The 17,669-nt window shown below is 30.7% G+C and overlaps 1 protein-coding gene across 3 annotated transcripts; it reads left to right on the plus strand.

The window, feature by feature from the left end:
* Positions 1 to 249: 249 nt before the first annotated feature.
* Positions 250 to 3,420, plus strand: LOC111374056 (protein indeterminate-domain 1-like). Of its 3 annotated transcripts, none has more exons than XM_022996674.1 (4): positions 250 to 835; positions 1,036 to 1,432; positions 1,519 to 1,694; positions 2,377 to 3,420. In XM_022996674.1, exons 1-4 carry the CDS (start codon positions 748 to 750, stop codon positions 3,246 to 3,248), a joined length of 1,533 nt encoding a protein of 510 aa, XP_022852442.1. In that variant the 5' UTR covers positions 250 to 747; the 3' UTR covers positions 3,249 to 3,420. The 3 variants fall into 3 exon arrangements, with proteins under 3 accessions (XP_022852442.1, XP_022852444.1, XP_022852443.1); XM_022996676.1 differs by having other exon boundaries at positions 251 to 835; positions 2,383 to 3,420; XM_022996675.1 differs by having other exon boundaries at positions 253 to 835; positions 2,380 to 3,420.
* Positions 3,421 to 17,669: the final 14,249 nt, after the last annotated feature.

The raw sequence follows: 17,669 nt of genomic DNA on the forward strand, positions 1-17,669 counted from the left end.
GTTGAATATACTTTAATGTTAGATGGTATTATATTATTATTCATCCGAAAATGTGACAAGGGTACAAATGTCTTTATAAGAAATTTTATTTTTACGAAAATTTGAAGGTTGAAATATTGAAGGGGTTAGAAAACGACAAAGCAATGCAACACGTAGTACGCAGCTCCCCCGACAAGTGTCTATGTAACAAGATGATGCCAAGTGGACGGTCGGATTTCACCTATATAATGCCACGCCATTTTCGGACCGAGGAAGAAGAAGCTGAAACTGTATTTAATCATGGTTAAAAATTAAACCATGATTAAATGCCGCCGTTCAGTCCAGTGTTAAACAACAAGCTTATAATATGATTATACTCACTTCAAAATCTCTCTTTTTGTTTTCTCTCCTCATGATAGTACAAAATTGATAGGGAAAAGAATAACATGGTCGAAAGATTGGAGGTTCCGTCGTGTATAAACATATATGGGGTGGTTTTTGTAGTGGGCTACTGAGTTGAACCGGCGTCCTCGTTTTGTTTAATTCAAGAACATCTTTTTTTTTTGGATTTTCAATTTTCAAGGGATTTTTCGTACCCTCTTTCTGCAAAATTATTGTTTTCCGTGAATTTCAAGCTCGTAGAATAAAATTTTCTTGGTTTTTGGTGAATTCTTGTTTGTGGGCTTTTGCTAGAAGTTTTGTTGAATTCTGAAAATTGCAGTTATAGGGAGCTGAATTTAGAGAGGGAAAGCTTGAAGCAAGGCGGAAATGGAGACTTCATCGATTTCAAGTGTTGAGAATCAAACAACCGATCAACCAGCAGCCAAGAAAAGGCGGAATCAGCCCGGAATGCCTGGTAAATCATTTTCTCTATCAGTTCTGGTTGGTGAGCACCAGTCAATCCAGTTTGATTTTGATAAGAAAGAACCCAATACCAATGCGTTCGGGTTCTAGTCCCATTCGAGTGGTTCCTGATAAAAATGCTCACTCTTGTATTGAATTGTCACTAAACAAATTGAGTGAGACGTGGATTTATATTATTTGTTTTCGTTGCAGATCCAGATGCAGAAGTGATAGCTTTATCCCCAAAAGCACTGCTAGCAACCAACAGATTTGTGTGTGAAATCTGCAACAAAGGGTTTCAAAGAGAACAGAATCTGCAACTCCATAGACGAGGCCACAATTTACCATGGAAACTCCGGCAAAGATCCGGCAATGAAGTGAAAAAACGAGTATACGTATGCCCAGAAATCTCTTGCATTCACCATCACCCGTCAAGAGCCCTCGGTGACCTCACCGGAATCAAGAAACATTTCTGCCGGAAACACGGCGAGAAGAAGTACAAATGCGAAAGATGTACAAAGATTTACGCCGTTCATTCCGATTGGAAAGCCCACATGAAAGTTTGTGGCTCCCGTGAGTATCGGTGTGATTGCGGAACCTTGTTTTCAAGGTAATGATATGATCAATTGTGTTGTTATGATTTTCGATTGCCCGGGACACACAGTAATCCGTGTTTCTTGTTTGGTGGATTATTAGGAAGGATAGTTTTATTACACATAGAGCATTTTGCGATGCATTGGCGCAAGAGAGCACAAGGTCTCCAACCTTGGAAGTTCAGGTAGTTAATGGAGGATCTTCCAGTCCAACTCCACCGCCTCTTACTCCGTCGTCTACCGGAGTACTATCTCCGGTGCTATCCATTCAAAGCTCAGGTAGTTTGAAGAATGGGATTTTAACTCTTTTTTCCCCCCTTTTTACTGTCTTTGGTGCTAATAAATTCTGGCTACCAAACACGACGTTATTATTTTAAGACGAGAGTGTAAGAATGTGATCTATAATTTGTCTGCATTATACATATGCCAAAACGAGGATGTTATGAACCGAAATGGCTTTTTACGGGATTAAAAATGAACTTTCATTAGCTTTTGTTTATTCTTTATTTAATTAATACGGCCTTCTTGAAACGTTACTATATATTTTGTCTATTAGCATTCTTGTTTTCAAGTGGATGAATAATATGACTACCTTGCTTGCTTGTGTATGCTGCTTTACCTCACTTTGTGTGTGAGAGAGAGGAGTGTCCATGTATGAAAACGGATCCCAAAACATTTTCAATGCAGTACTGGAAAAGATTGGACAATGAGGCGCACACGAGATCTTACTTTTTTGATACTGCGAAGTCCCCCACTTGAATGTTTAAATTAGCTCAAAACTAGAGGAAAAGGAGTCCATGATAACACTACTTTTACTTGAAAGGTCTATATAAGTTTAAAGTTATTGCATATTGAGATTCAAGATCCAAAAAGGCATTTTCTTTTTTAAAAGCTTATTCCCTCCTTGTTCTGGGTGTGTGATCTCTCTCTCCCTCTCTTTGTTTTGTTCTTTTCTTGGTAGCAGCAGAATTTCCTGAAAATCAGACTCTGCATTTTCAACCGCAACCCGGAACAGCTGCATTGTCTACTTCAATCACCACCGCGACCACCACTACCACCATTGCCGCTACTGCCAGTGGTGTCTCCACCTATAACGGAAATATTAATAGCAGCAGTGGAGTATTTGCTAGTATATTTGCTTCATCTACTTTGGACAAACTGGCACAACCATCCCGTTGTCCCTCATCGTATTCTGACTTACTGTGTGCAATGGCTGGATCGGAGTGCTCGACCATTGATCCCATATCGCTCTCACTGTCATCTTCTTTGTATCTCTCTACTAGTCCAGCATCTTTGTTCCCGACTGCATCCCAGGATCCCTATAGGCATTATGCATCAACTCCACAGCCAGCACTGTCTGCAACTGCATTGCTTCAGAAAGCAGCTCAAATTGGTGCAACATCAGCCAACTCCTCACTTCTTCGTGGCCTCGGGCTTGCAATGTCATCTTCATCCGATCCTCAAGATAACATCTCGATGCCAGCTGCTGCTACTATTACTGCCCCTTCCCCACCACATTGGAACAGTCATATGCAGCTTGGAAACAGTTCATTTGATCCCGGTCTTGGGTTGGGGATCCCTTCCAATCGTTCTTCGGGTCTGAATGACTTCATGATTGGCCCATCAACGTCACTCTTAAGTAACAAGCCGACGACTCTAGATTTTCTTGGCCTGGGAATGGGTGCTAGTGAAGGCCCCTCTGGCGAGTTTTCGGCCTTCTTGACCTCAATAGGAGGTGGACTTAATGCTGCTGCTGCTTCCATTGGTGGTGGTTCAAGCTCTGCTGGAGAAGCTTGGGATGATCCTTCTGATAGGAAGACTTCTTTGCTATAGTAGAAGCTCCCTTTTGTTTTTCTCAAAGCTATATACATCTCTAAGTTTTGATATACATATTTTTTTTGTTTCCTAGACATATCTTAAGGTTGCTTTCTTGTTTGTCTTGTTAGTTGGAACTTGCATGGGCAAGTTGTGAATATGAACTCTCAGATCGTCTTGGTACGAAGAACTTGACAGTCTTAGACAGCATTAGTGAAAAAAAAAAAAAATTGTTGAAATTTTGTCTGTTATATTGTTGAACTTAAGTTAGTTTAACGAGAGAATCTGAGTTAATTAAATTCCTGAGTTTAACTCTCGTGATTATTTAAATTTTTATCTATAATTAAAACATAAATAAGTAAATAAATGAAGTTGGTTTAACAAATATTATATATTTTTTAATATTATAAAATTGTGAAGTAAATAAAGATGAGCTTGTGCATATACGTATATGTTTGTATGTGTGTGTATGTCGACACGAATCAATGTGTATATGTATTGAGTATTTGACGTAGACTAGCAAGGCTTGAAAAGGGCATTGAAAAGGAGAGGAAGACATGACAAAAAGAGGGAGTGAAATGTAGGATGTGAAAGTGCTAAAAGCCATAAAAATTCCACTGCGTGAAGAAAATGTAAGTGGTTGAAAGTGCTTTATGCCTTGACAAAATTTGCAAAAATAGTAGGAACATAAGCACTTTTACTTGAGTTGTGTGAGGAATGTGGAAAAGACTATAGAGAGTGAGAGGGACGTCTCAAGAGCGGGGATTCATAGCGTTAAGTGTATAATTTGATACGATATAGGACTCTGCAAGAATATATAGAGTTGATATTATTGTTCACCGTATTTAATATCGTTTAATACTGTATGTCAAATATGTCATACAACAATGTAAATGTATATTGCGTTTTGAATATATATGTTATACAGTAACGTAAGTGTATATTTGACATGATATATTGCATGAACATGGACATAATTACAAAAAATAATTGTGATAGAATTTATGATTTATTTTATGTAGTGTTGTTCAGTTTAATATATCAAATATGTCACAAAGAGTACTCGAACAAACAATAATGTTTGTTAATAGGGACCTATCAATCAAATATGAGATAACAGATATTTTGTTTAATTTAGTGTTTTTCTAAATATGTACATTTAGATAAGTCATACCTATATGGGATCTAAAATGTTATTTTGTTTGAAAAAATAGATTTAGATTTCGATTTCATCATGTCTCTCACTTAATTACAAAGGTGACTATTTTAAAACATAGCAAACAAAATCAATCTAATTTCGAATTAATTTCTAGTATTGTATTCTTTTTTTTCACCACTTGTTTCAGCTATAAAGGTAAATTATGCCAAAGGTTCCAAACATTTGAGCTGATCATTTGCATTTTCGCTCTCAATTTTGTTGAGTTGTATGGCCATATATATGTTTTGTTGTGATGAAATTATATTTTGTAATATATAATGATGATTCTATTAATGTATTGCATTTATTAATATTGAGGATTCGATCAAAATGCATATGTTCACTTGTAATAATATAAGTTGAGTGCTTACATAAAGAAACACGATGTAATATGAGGGTCGATATCTTGTATTGAAAGTTGTAGTGTCTATTGATTTATTATTTGGGTTTGCAATTATTCTTATTGCAAAAATAGTTAAAGATGGCATTAGTAAATTTGAAGGTATTGAACGAACCACGTGTCAAGTTGAATTCTATAACATATAACTGTACGGAGAATTAAATTCCATTTAATCATTAGGTATTTCAACTAAATGAACTACAGGGGTTGTGTATATCTTATTGTGACTTTGATTGATCTTTGATTCAACAATGAGTAAGATAAATTTAATTGATCAGATATTTTGGTGAGTTGGGAATCTCAAAATAAGTGGAGTAGAGAACTCAAATTTGTGTAGGAACCATCATCCAAAATAACGAATAGAGTGACTACTTATGTATATTATATTGAATAGTTGAAGTCTAAGTTTAGTGTTTATTGCTTGTTAAACTTCGGCATTTGTGGTTAATTCACAAAATCATTGAATAAAATGGTATTTAAGTTAGAATAAGTATAGAGGCAAACTGGTCATTCTCATCGGTACCTAATTATTGGGCTCAAATGGGAATAAAATACACATATGACTGGTCAAATGAAAATATTATAAATATATATTAGCTCATGTGATCTTATATATTTCAAAAGAGTAGTCTTTTGCCTTTAATGAAAAATAAATACTAATAATTAGACTAGATGATCTATGATTAACCAGACATCATCTAATTATTGAAACTTATATAATATACGTCCGATCAAGTTCACGTGGTAACTCTATAAAGTAATGAGACATAATAATAATTATTTTGAAAGTAATAAAGTTATTGTATATGTAATTGATGTTCTAGGATTACACTTGTAATTAAATAATTGATGAACTAATAGGATTTAAACTTTTATTGGACCTCCTATTTGAATTTCGATGGAGACTCATATTTGCACTTTATTTGGAATTCTTATTCTACATAGATATGAATACTTTTAATTATATAAATAGAAAATAGATGGAACCGAACTTCATAACATAATAACATGATAACTCTTCTATAGTGTTTAAATTTGGAGAGAGAAAATTATTTTCTTCTTTTCTTTATCTGTTCAGTTTGAAATTTGTTCTTGATTTAATTAAAAGAAAGTGTCTACATATTAGTTTAGTATTTACTTTGAAGAATACCATAGATGACTTAGGGGTTGGAATCATCAAGTTCTTGAAATTAAAAGCTGAAAATTCGTGATTCATATCTAATCAAAAAATTGTATAATGAGTTTTGATAAATTCTAAATATCTATTTTCTTGATGATAATATTTATTTGAACATCTAATAATGATATTGAATTCTTAAATTAAAAATTAATTAATTTTCTAGGTATTTCTTTTTCCGTATTTCAACAATTAGTATTATAGCAAATGGTCACGTGTTATCTTAGAATCGATTGCATGTTCTAGGTGAGCGACATCTAAGAATAATTGAGTATATGATAATTAATTGATTGGAATTATTATAAATATGAAATGATAATTTTGTAGCCACTTCTTGATTGTAATTTATTATTTCGAGTCTGTTAACAAAATAGGTAAATTACCACTCTTTCATTTTGATTTAATTTCTTTTCAATATCAAGATTGTAATTTCAAGATCAAGATGTAATTTTTTGTAATTTTCAATTCCTGTTATTTTTAGAGTCCTTATAAATTAATTAAAGATTTGAAGACAATCAAATGAAGATCGATAATAATAATAATAATAATAATAATAATAATAATAATAATAATACTACTACTACTACTACTACTACTACTACTACTACTACTACTACTACTACTATGTCAACACTAGGCATAAACAAGGTCTACATGTGAAGATATAAATTCGCACAATTTGTTGTACAGATTTAAATCGACATTGGGCAGGTTCAGGTCAGCGTTTACATGGATCAAATCAGAATTATTTTGCATGTACTATAGAATCTATCACTAAAATTTCCCTAGATGGGGGTAAGATTAAGCAGAGCAAAAAGGGTTTCCATGAGATGGAAAATGAAAAGTAGTAGTGTGGCGGAGTTAAGATTGCTACTTGAATTGTTATTGTTGGATCCTTGGAGAATTGTGAGCTAAAAATTTAGATTAAATATTTAACTTGGGCACTTGTTGCTGTGCTATGATAATAGTTAAGTCACTGCCTATGCTAATGAACCAAAAAGTCATCAAAGGAGTAAACATGTTGAATGAATATTTATTATCTTGAGAGAGATTGTTGGTAGAGTATACATGGTTGTTAGTTTGATTGCTGCTAGGGATAACCATGCAAACTCCTTTACTAAGGGTATGTAGGCTAAAATTTTGGAGGGGTATCTGCAAGATATGATACATATACTTTAGGACAAGTGGGAGATTTGTTGGAATGTATGCTCATGTAGTATATTTTGATATGATATAATAACATTTCACAATCTATAAATTGTGGTTTATTTATTATATTTATCAAATATTGAGCACAAGAATTAATGTCCCTATGATCACTTGATTTATATATTGATCGTAAATATTTTGTTCACAACCGATGTTTGAAGACTTAATAATGTATTATAAGATTGTAGAGTAGACTGATTTGTTGTTTGGGTCTTCTATTTGTTTTTATCACAAAAACGTTTAAGTGTGACACTAGTATGTTTAGAATGTATTGAATGAACCTCATGTTCTTATATCTCCAGGTATCGACACCAGCAGCCCGAGTGTCCACACATCTATAAATAAAATCAAGCTAGATAGTAACATGCCCCTCATGGGGTGGCCGAATTAATGGAGTAGGTGAGCGTAGAGACTTTTGGTTATGAGTTCGATTTTTTACCTGGTTGGCGTGATTTGCAGGCTATTGCGTCAACTCGAAAGTTTACCCAATGCGCACTTAAATGGTAGCTGCTGCGGGTTTCCCCGTCATTAAAAAAAGAGATAGTAACATTTAATAACTACGGTGTCGACACCTAGGTCCTGAGTGCAAAAACCTGGCTACATATTGTACTAAACTTGTAATTCTGACGTTTTGGTGTCGACACTTATAGCACACATTTTGACACCCGCATGAAATTTTTTAGTTAATCACATTTTTATTGAAGTTCCTTATCTATGCTTATTAAATATAAGGTTAATAAAGTAATAGTGACAACATAAATCCTATTGAGTTCGAGCATTCTAAACCCTAGGCCACCTTAACATGTGGTGCAAGATAGTGTGTGTAGAAATAGAATAATATTACATGTACATAAACAATTATTTAATAGTTTACATACAAAGTAGGTGTCAAAGCGAGGATTTTTTTTTTAATATTTGGTTAAAGAAATTCTGACCCAATCATGTCTCATCATATTATGTGTATATACACCATTATGTAAATTTATTATGTACATGTAGCACAATCAATAGAAATAATAAGCAATTCGTAGAAATACAAATAACTTTCTAATTTGTGATTATTCAAAAAGGGTAGACAGTAAAGGTCATTGATAACACTCCAAAAGTGTATAGAAAACTGAAGTTTTATACAGTAACCTGTGATTTCGGGAACGTATAATTTTAAGATGTAAATGAGCTAATTTTGGTAGAAGAATACAAGGATAATGAAAATTAACAAAGTAATCATCAATAATTTAAAGAATATTGAACGATTATTTCATAAGGGGCTTTACACAATTATATGGAAAATATTGGAGTAAATTAAAAAATATTAGTGTTTGTTAAAGTTTACAAAATTAAAACTTTACGAGCGCTTAAAGAAAAATTCAAAAATCATAGTTACATCAGCTAGGATCCCCTTCAAGAGGAACAACTCGACTTAGCCATTTGGCCGGCGGGCTTTGAGGACCCTACTTACTAATTCTTTATGCATGGATGCTGGAAGAGCCAACTGCTTTCCTTGGGATCGGTGCCTAGGGTATTTGGGACGAATTACAATGTGTGTATTATTTGAAAAACTAATATCTTTTAGTAAATTGTAATGATTTTAACGTACGTTATGTGTTAATTTCAATTATAGTATATATAATATTTTGAAATTACAACTTACACTCGATTACAATAAATTTAGTTCTCTTGAATTATAATTTTCCGCTATAGCAGGTCTATATAGTCACATTACCGTGTAGGTAATTTATTGAAATTGTAATTTACTGTCTTTGTCAAATCTTAGTGCACCGATTGTCGCGTCACATGCATTTTGTAGTTTTAATTGTCGGAAAATAACAAATACAATTTAACAATAATATAGCATAAAATAGAGAGAGAGATTTAGAAAGCAAGTATTGAAAGTCACATCGAAAATGTTGTCTTAAAGTCATGTTGTCTTCCCTTCGTATGTGTTCATTCGGCACTATACAACTTTAAGACAAAACTCATATGACTCACAAGTGATTTCTTTCTATGGGCACTAACACAAGGAGATAAAAAACGAGTCTATCATTGAGATGCCAGAACTATATAAATATATTATGAAATATAAAGGAATTATTTTTATGTTTTCAAGTTTTATCCCCTTTTTTTTAATGATCTATCTAACAATGAAATCAATCTAACAATGAAATCACCATCCCTTTCATAGAAAAAAACCAATCCCCACAATAATGTAAAATTAATCAATTATATATATATATATATAGTGGCAATGTTATACTGTACAATATGTGTAGGTGTCTTTTGTACTTGAACCTCACTTAATGATAACAATTTCCTTTTAAGAGAGCCATAATGGATTAAATCTTGAATTAGGTCCCTTTGGTCATACTTCAATTGTTTCACACACAGTATTAATTTAAGCTTTAATTCATAACGGGTAGAGCTCTTAATGGCCACACGTTCTAATCTTGATTCTAGTAAGAGTATTCGGGGAATATTTCAATCCCATAGTCACGGCCTCATAGTAACTCTTATATAGGTGAGTCCCCCAAGTGTGTGTGATCCACACCTTGCGAAAATTTTCGCATCGGTACTCATTCAAGGTTAAACCCTTCCGAACATCACATTTATTAGCACTATATCACCATAGGGATGAGCATAAATAACAAATAAAATAGTGCTATTACAAGTTACACAGAGCGAGTTGTTTCTACCACATTGAACCTTCTTCGTAGGATCTTCAATCACAAATGTTGAGTTACTCCCAAATGTGACTTTTTTAGAACTTAAACCCAATCTCCTCAGTGATTTATTATGTCCATTAAAGACTATAATTTATTTATTCCCTCTTGGACAATAATTTGGTACCATCAATTTGCAAAACTCATATTCTTCGTCTAAACTTCTACACGTCTGCAAAATCTTTTAAGATTTTTTTTAAATATAATCAGATAAATACATGAAATTTTTAATATTGACTTTAGTAACACGTTTGGGCATATGCATCCATTTAGCTTTTGCATTTCACCTGCAAATCTACAATTTAACTTTTAACACATTTCAAGAGTTAGTTTATAAAGAATAATAACATATAAGATGTTTTTATTTGAAACATCCCCATTTTAAAGATATCCCGCTTGAATTGAGTAAATATATGATCTTCACTATTACAATTTATCTCTTATACCAGAAGAATTGCATTTCATGAATCAAGCTAAATGAGATGGTAAAAAACTTTGAATGCGGGTCAATTTCATTATAATTATGAATAATCATTGATATTTAGCACACATAAATCCAAAATTCTAATACCGCTAACTTATGAAACTTCTTTTTCATAATGAAAATAACATTACGATGAATATCTACACTACCATAAAAGAGAGAATGAGGGTTTACTGTTCATTTTTGTCACACTTGTTTTCACACTTAACCGATTTGGGAATTGGTTTGGCAACAGGAAAAATTTTATTCAAAAATACTGTAAGAATTGTCATACGCCATTGTCCACTGCAATATTTCTCACTTGCTTTGAATCTGACACACCATGCTCTTTCTCCTAATTCCCATACTATTAACTATCAACCATATCTTATATATTTAAAATTTTAAAATTATATTAATAAACAAAATTATTGTAAATAAAATGTAAAAAAAAAAACATATTCACTCCGTGCATAGAGAAAAAAATTTACGTCATACCACATAATTTTTCTTGAGCAAAATGATGTATTGAGAAAATTGTTGCGAAAAAATAATAAATAGTAATAAAATAATTGATTTTTTTTAAAAAAAAGACTTAAACGCATTTTTTAACACATAAGTTTAATGTCCATTTAATTATTTTCAATATTCATTTAGATCATTCGATGTGTCTATGACATAGTTCTTGAAATGAGTTTCGAGAGAATATAAAACATTTATCGATTCGACTATCTTACAGTCGTCAATGAATTTTTAAAGTTAGCTTATTATCGAAAATTTCGAAATATAGTTTCAAAATGCCTATTTTGACGTCCCGTAACATTTGTTACGATTAGCCGTTTCATGCACTGTTAACGACGTGCAATACTATGCCGCGAGTACTTCAAAATGATATTAAAAATATAATATTTCGATTTTATTTAATATCCCGTAATGAGCGTGAAAATGAATACAAAAACATAAGTTAATATTTTTTTTTTCCATAAACCTCCGTAATGAGCCTGAAAATGAGCACAAAAACATAAGTTAAAAAAAAATTTGCATAAACCTATATTTTTTTTTTACTTTTATTTGTAGTACATTTTTTTATTAATATTTAATTTAAAAAAATTAAATATATCTAAATATTTACTTAAAAATGCCGAAATTAATATTTTTTTTACCTATAAGTAACTTTTTCAATTATAATTTTTTTATTACTTTTAAATAACTTGAAATGATTTTTTTACTTATAAGTAACTTTTTACATTCTAGATAGTTTAATCTTTTTATTAACATTTAATTTTAAAGACTAAATATATCTAAATATTTTTACTTAAAAAATTTTAAGTTCACATTTTTTTTATATATAGTAGCTTTTGCAATTATAAGAGAACGAGAGATTAATATATATAGTTTTTTTTATCTATAAGTAACTTTTAGAATTATAAGTTTTTTATTTTATTTTAAATAACTTGAAGTGATTTTTTTACTTATAAGTAAATACTACCATAAAAGAGAGAAACAAAAACATAAGTTAAAAAAAATCGAACATTTAGCAAACCTCCGTGCACGTAGGTTTATGCACTTTTTTCTTTACTTTTATTTGTAATACATTTTTTATTAATATTTAATTTTAAAAAATTAAATATATCTAAATATTTACTACCATAAATGAGATTTATTGTTCATTTTTGTCATACTCGTTTTTACACTTAATCGATTTGGAAACTGATTTGGCAACAGGAAAAATTATATTCAAAAATACTGTAGGAATTTTGTCACGCGCCATTGTCTATTGCAATATTTCTCCCTTACTTTGAATTTGACACACCATACTCTTTTTCCTAATTCTCACGCTATTAACTATCAACCATATCCTATATATTTAAAATTTTAAAATTATATATTAATAAAAAAATTATTGTAAATAAAATGTAAGAAAAAAAAACATATTCACTCCGTACATGGAGAAATTTTTTTATGTCATATCACATAATTTTTCTTTAATAAAATGATGCATTGAGAAAATTGTTGCAAAAAAATAATAAATAATAATAAAATAATTGAATCTTTTAAGAAAAAAGACGACTTATAAGCATTTTTTAACACATATGTTTAATGTACGTTTAACTATTTCCGATATTCATTTAAATCATTCGATGTGTCATGATATAGTTCTCGAAATGAGTTTCGAGAGAATATAAAACATTTATTAATTCAACTATTGTACAATCGTCGATGAATTTTTAAAGTTAGCTTGTTATCGAAAATTTCGAAATATAGTTTGAAAATACCTATTTTGATGTCCCGTAACATTTGCTACGATTAGCCGTTTCACACACCGTTAACGAAGTGAAATACTATACCATGATTACTTCAAAATGATATTAAGAATGTAATATTTCGACTTCGTTTGATATCTCGTAATGAGCCTGAAAATGAACACAAAAACATAAAAAAAATATATATATAAATTCACCAAACCTCCGTGCACGGAGGTTTGATGAATTTTTTTTAAATTATGTTTTTGTGTTCATTTTCAGACTCATTACGAGATATCAAACGAAGTCGAAATATTACATTCTTAATATCATTTTGAAGTACTCGTGGCATAGTATTGTACGTCGTAAACGGTGTGTGAAACGACTAATCGTAGCAAATGTTATGAGACGTCAAAATAGGTATTTTCAAACTATATTCCGAAATTTTTGATAACAAACTAAATTTAAAAATTCATCGAAGATTATACAATAGTCGAATCGATAAATATTTTATATTCTCTCGAAACTCATTTCGAGAACTATATCATAGATATATTGAATGATCTAAATGAATATCGAAAATAGTTAAACGTACATTAAACATAAGTGTTAAAAAATACATATAAGTCTTCTTTTTTCTTTAAAAAATCAATTATTTTATTGCTATTTATTATTTTTTTGCAACAATTTTCTCAATATATCATTTTGCTAAAGAAAAATTATGTAGTATGACGTAAATTTTTTTCTCCATGTACAGAGTGAATATGTTTTTTTTTTACAATAATTTTTTTATTAATATAATTTTAAAAATTTAAATATATAGGATATGACTGATAGTTAATAGCGTGGGAATTAGGAGAAAGAGATATTCCATTGCAGCCATTTTTGTACTATAAGTGAAATTTCAATGTAATCTTCGTATCTTATGCTAGTGATTTATAATACAGTAAGATATGGCTATTTAGATAATAAGGTATGGCCGTTGATGAGATTTTACAATGTAAATAATTTTCTTTGTTTTAAGCATTAAAAAAAAAGGTTTCAATATTCAGTCTTTCTTTTTTTAGTTTATCCCATCTATACTTCCTTTTTTACAATTGACACATGGACACATAAATAATTTACCATCGTCCTTCCAACATCGTGTACCCAACATTAAAATATTTATTAAACCACTATGTCTCAGTTTTTCTTTTATAAATAAGCTAACATAAAGCTTCAACTTCACATCTGCAACTGCAAAAACAAAAAAAAATTATCGTTACCATTTACAGCTTCCATACTTTAAAAAATTCTAACTTCTATTCTTTTGAGCTAAATCCTACAAAATGGATAGATAAAAAAAGAGTTTGATCATATACATATATTTTTAAATTTTTTTCTTCGTATTATAAATAATTTGTTTCGATTTAAATTTTTTTTCATCTTATGATAAAACATAACTTTTTTAAATTTTAATTAAATTAAATTTATTTTAAATTTAAATTATTTCAATTTAATTAAAAAAATTTATTATAACTTTTTCGAGTTTTTTACTTTTGTCTGCAATTCTTTTTTTTGTTCTTTAATTTGTTAAATCATTTAATTTCCTCATTTCATGGACACATAGCTCTTGATTATTAAATCAAAATACATTGAGAGTTTTATTACTTTGTCAATTATTTAGCATATATATCATACTATAGCAAATTTTCTTTACTTTTTTTTTTTTTATCGTGAGAGCAAAAACGACGCGTATTATCTTCAATCATTTTCTGTTTACTTTTTTCTCCATTTTCACATGCTACAGTCATGCCTCTCTGCTTCTCCATTTCTGCACATAATCACCCATCATTTTTCACTGGGTTCTTTCCATTTGGTTGACCAAAAAATAATATCGGTCAAAATGTTTACCAATCATTTGAATAATAATTTACTAAGGTGGTTCACTAAAATTCCCCTTAAAGTGGCTATTGCTCTCTCTCACTTCATGCGTGTTTTATCTCTCCACACCAAATGAAACCTTACCAGATTCCCTTACTCTCTCTCAAAAATTTCAGTTCTTGAAACTTTCGAAGGGGAGAGATCTTGAGAAGGCAACTACAGTATGAGGTGAGAAGGCAATCAATTCATAGACAGGTAAACAATTTCTTCTACTAGAGTTGTATAACAGTACCTTCATATTGTTTTCTCAATAATTCATACACTCGTTCTTCAATCATTTACTGCCCAATCAATGCGTCTGTCTTTCATTTATCTTTTTTTTTTCCCTTTTTGGTTACATTTAATATCTATTTTTATTTAGGTTCGTGAAAGTAGCTACTTTTATTGGGTAACTGCAATTGGGTTTTGAAAGTTCATACTTTTTAAAGCTAAATTAGTTACGTTTCGAGTTTATTGCATGAATTTTATGGAAATGGCGATTTGGAATTTACATTTATATTTTTATGTTTACATTTTGGTTTTGTTTAATTAGAATGTTAATGAGGTAAAGATAAATCAAGGAGAAGCTTCTGAAATCAACACCACTTTGGATCCAAATTTTGTAGAGGTAATTACTTCAACTCTTCCGCTTTATATGTCAATGCAGTTTTTTCCCTAGTTACAATGCTGTGCAAAAGAGAAAAGAGTTGTGGTTGTACATGGTAAAGATTTTTAATGTACAAGGCAGTATATGTTTGATTCTAAATGTTTTAATATCTTGCACCTTTACCTGTGATGCTGATTCTGATCAATATTTTTGAATTGACTTTCTTTCTTTGGAAGAAAAGGAAGTGTTCTGTACTAAGTTCAATCGTGAGATCTCTTAAACCTTAAGAAGATGGACGGTGTAAAATGAAATTCCACTTGAAAAGGCAAGAGGAAAGAAAACATCAATTTCAAATTCACTACTCCTTTTGGGTTCAAATAGTACTAATTTGTTGTTTCTTCTATGTTCTAGTGTTTGGGTTTTGCCACATATGGTCCCAGAAGAAGCAGGTGATTTGTGGATGGCTCATAATCTGATCGCCAAGGGTGATACCGTCTTAACTGTCCAGTCAAGTACCTTTTAGTTTCAATTTTAGATTTTCCTTTTAATTCTTGTATGCATTGGTTTATTCCATGTTTTTGCTATTTCTAGAATATATAGCTTTGAATGAATCATGGTACACTTTTTTATGTTGTATTTCGAAATTAGATAAGAATGCCCTATTAGTACTGATTGTTATTGCATGTGGGAAATTTTTGGCTAAACTTCGACTTCATCTTCTAAAGGAAACATCCAATTGTAGGACCTCAATATATTATCTTCGTAATTCGTTGTGGAAGTTTTGAGAAAAGTTGCTTCCGGAGGAAGAGATGCAGAAACTAAAACTTGAAATCAAAGTAGAGGTCAAATATTTTTCACAAATAAAAAAATTCAATTCAAAATCTTGAATTATCAATAAAAACACTAAACCTTTGCAGCTAACAATCTTCAATAATCACTCAATAACCTTCTAATCCACAAGTTTATTCGACTAAAAAAGAATAAAGATTGAACACAACAAATAAGATCACCAACACAAAAATTAGGACTTTGTAATTTATACTAATTCTCAGTTTTTTGCATCTTGTGTGTGCATCGCGTTAAGCAAGTTTAAATTCATTTTATCATAAAAAGGAATACCTGATCATCCTCAGGGGCATGAATATATTTATTTTATCTTCGTATATAGCAGCAAAATACTACAGCATTAAGAATCATATTTATTTTCACTTTTATTCTAGGTCTTTACTATAGTATAAGAGCCTTAATCTCCGGGTGAAGATCTTTTTGCTATTTTTTTTGTTTTCAATTTTCAGATGTTGAAAGAGCATCTATAGCTTCTGCAACCTTCTATTCGGGTTAGAAGAACATCCAGGAGGACTTGCGCAGTTGAAACAATATGGCGAGTTAAAATAATATGATGTTTTATTTATTTTCCTTGTCGATAAAACTAAACATTGATGTAAATGTTTTTCACAAGTGGAAAATTTTATTTTGATCGTACTAATGAAAATGGCAAAATGCAGCTAATATGACACTAAATTTTCTTTGTAATTAACTTTAAAATTTTGTTTAAATATTTAATTTTCTTATCTTATAATAGGATTATCAATATGTGTTGATCGCTGTTTTTATTTCTTTTATTTCTTTTTATTTCAATTTTAAATTCCACAATATAATGGATAACATTTGAGCAGCATGGGAAGGTGCTAATGATGCTTGCATTTCCATTTCTACAAAATGACTGAGACCAATTGTTTTTCCAACCATTGACAAAGTTGAATTTATGCCCTAAGTTTGCTAAATATAATCTAGGATGGAAACATACTAAATCTTGTAAAAAATTTGATTCTGTTTGAAGACTTTTATTCAATGATATTTTACCAATTTTTGGCATGGAAATAAGGTCTTGAGAAGGATAGTTGATTTCTTTCCAAATCATCGCAATAATATATTTTTTTTGTTGAATATCTCTATTTTCTAATGTTTCGAAAATTTAAATATTGGTTGATGCAGTTAGGACACAAGTTTTCACAACCACCAATTAAAGATGTGAACTATTTGAAAACAAGATCCATGTTGAGCGTCCTTGACCTACATAACTATGAGAAGAATTCTAAGAAATGATTGTAGTATACATATAATCTATAGAACATGTCAATCTTTAATTTTTGCTTTATCTATCTGTCTATGATTTTATATCTTACTATTTTGATCCAGTTGAATTTCTCTACATCAGTTTGCTTTCTTATTACAAATTCATTTATTCAGAGATAGATGGTTGAAAATCAGTTCAAACAATTATTAGTTCAAAATGTAATTAATGAGAATTCAACATATTTAATACACTAATATTATCTTGAAAATAACACAGCCCATGCAATGCACGGGCAGGTGACTAGTATTTAAAGAAGCAAGAATTGGATTTGGATCTGGTTATAATATCAGAAGTTCAATCTTGCAAGCCATATATGACTGTCCTTTCCTAGATGTGACCTTTAGGACACATACGGTGTAATACTATGCATCATTGCGAGCTCAGTC

Source organism: Olea europaea, unplaced genomic scaffold (genome assembly GCF_002742605.1).
Source record: "Olea europaea var. sylvestris unplaced genomic scaffold, O_europaea_v1 scaffold1199, whole genome shotgun sequence".
Lineage (NCBI taxonomy): Eukaryota > Viridiplantae > Streptophyta > Magnoliopsida > Lamiales > Oleaceae > Olea > Olea europaea.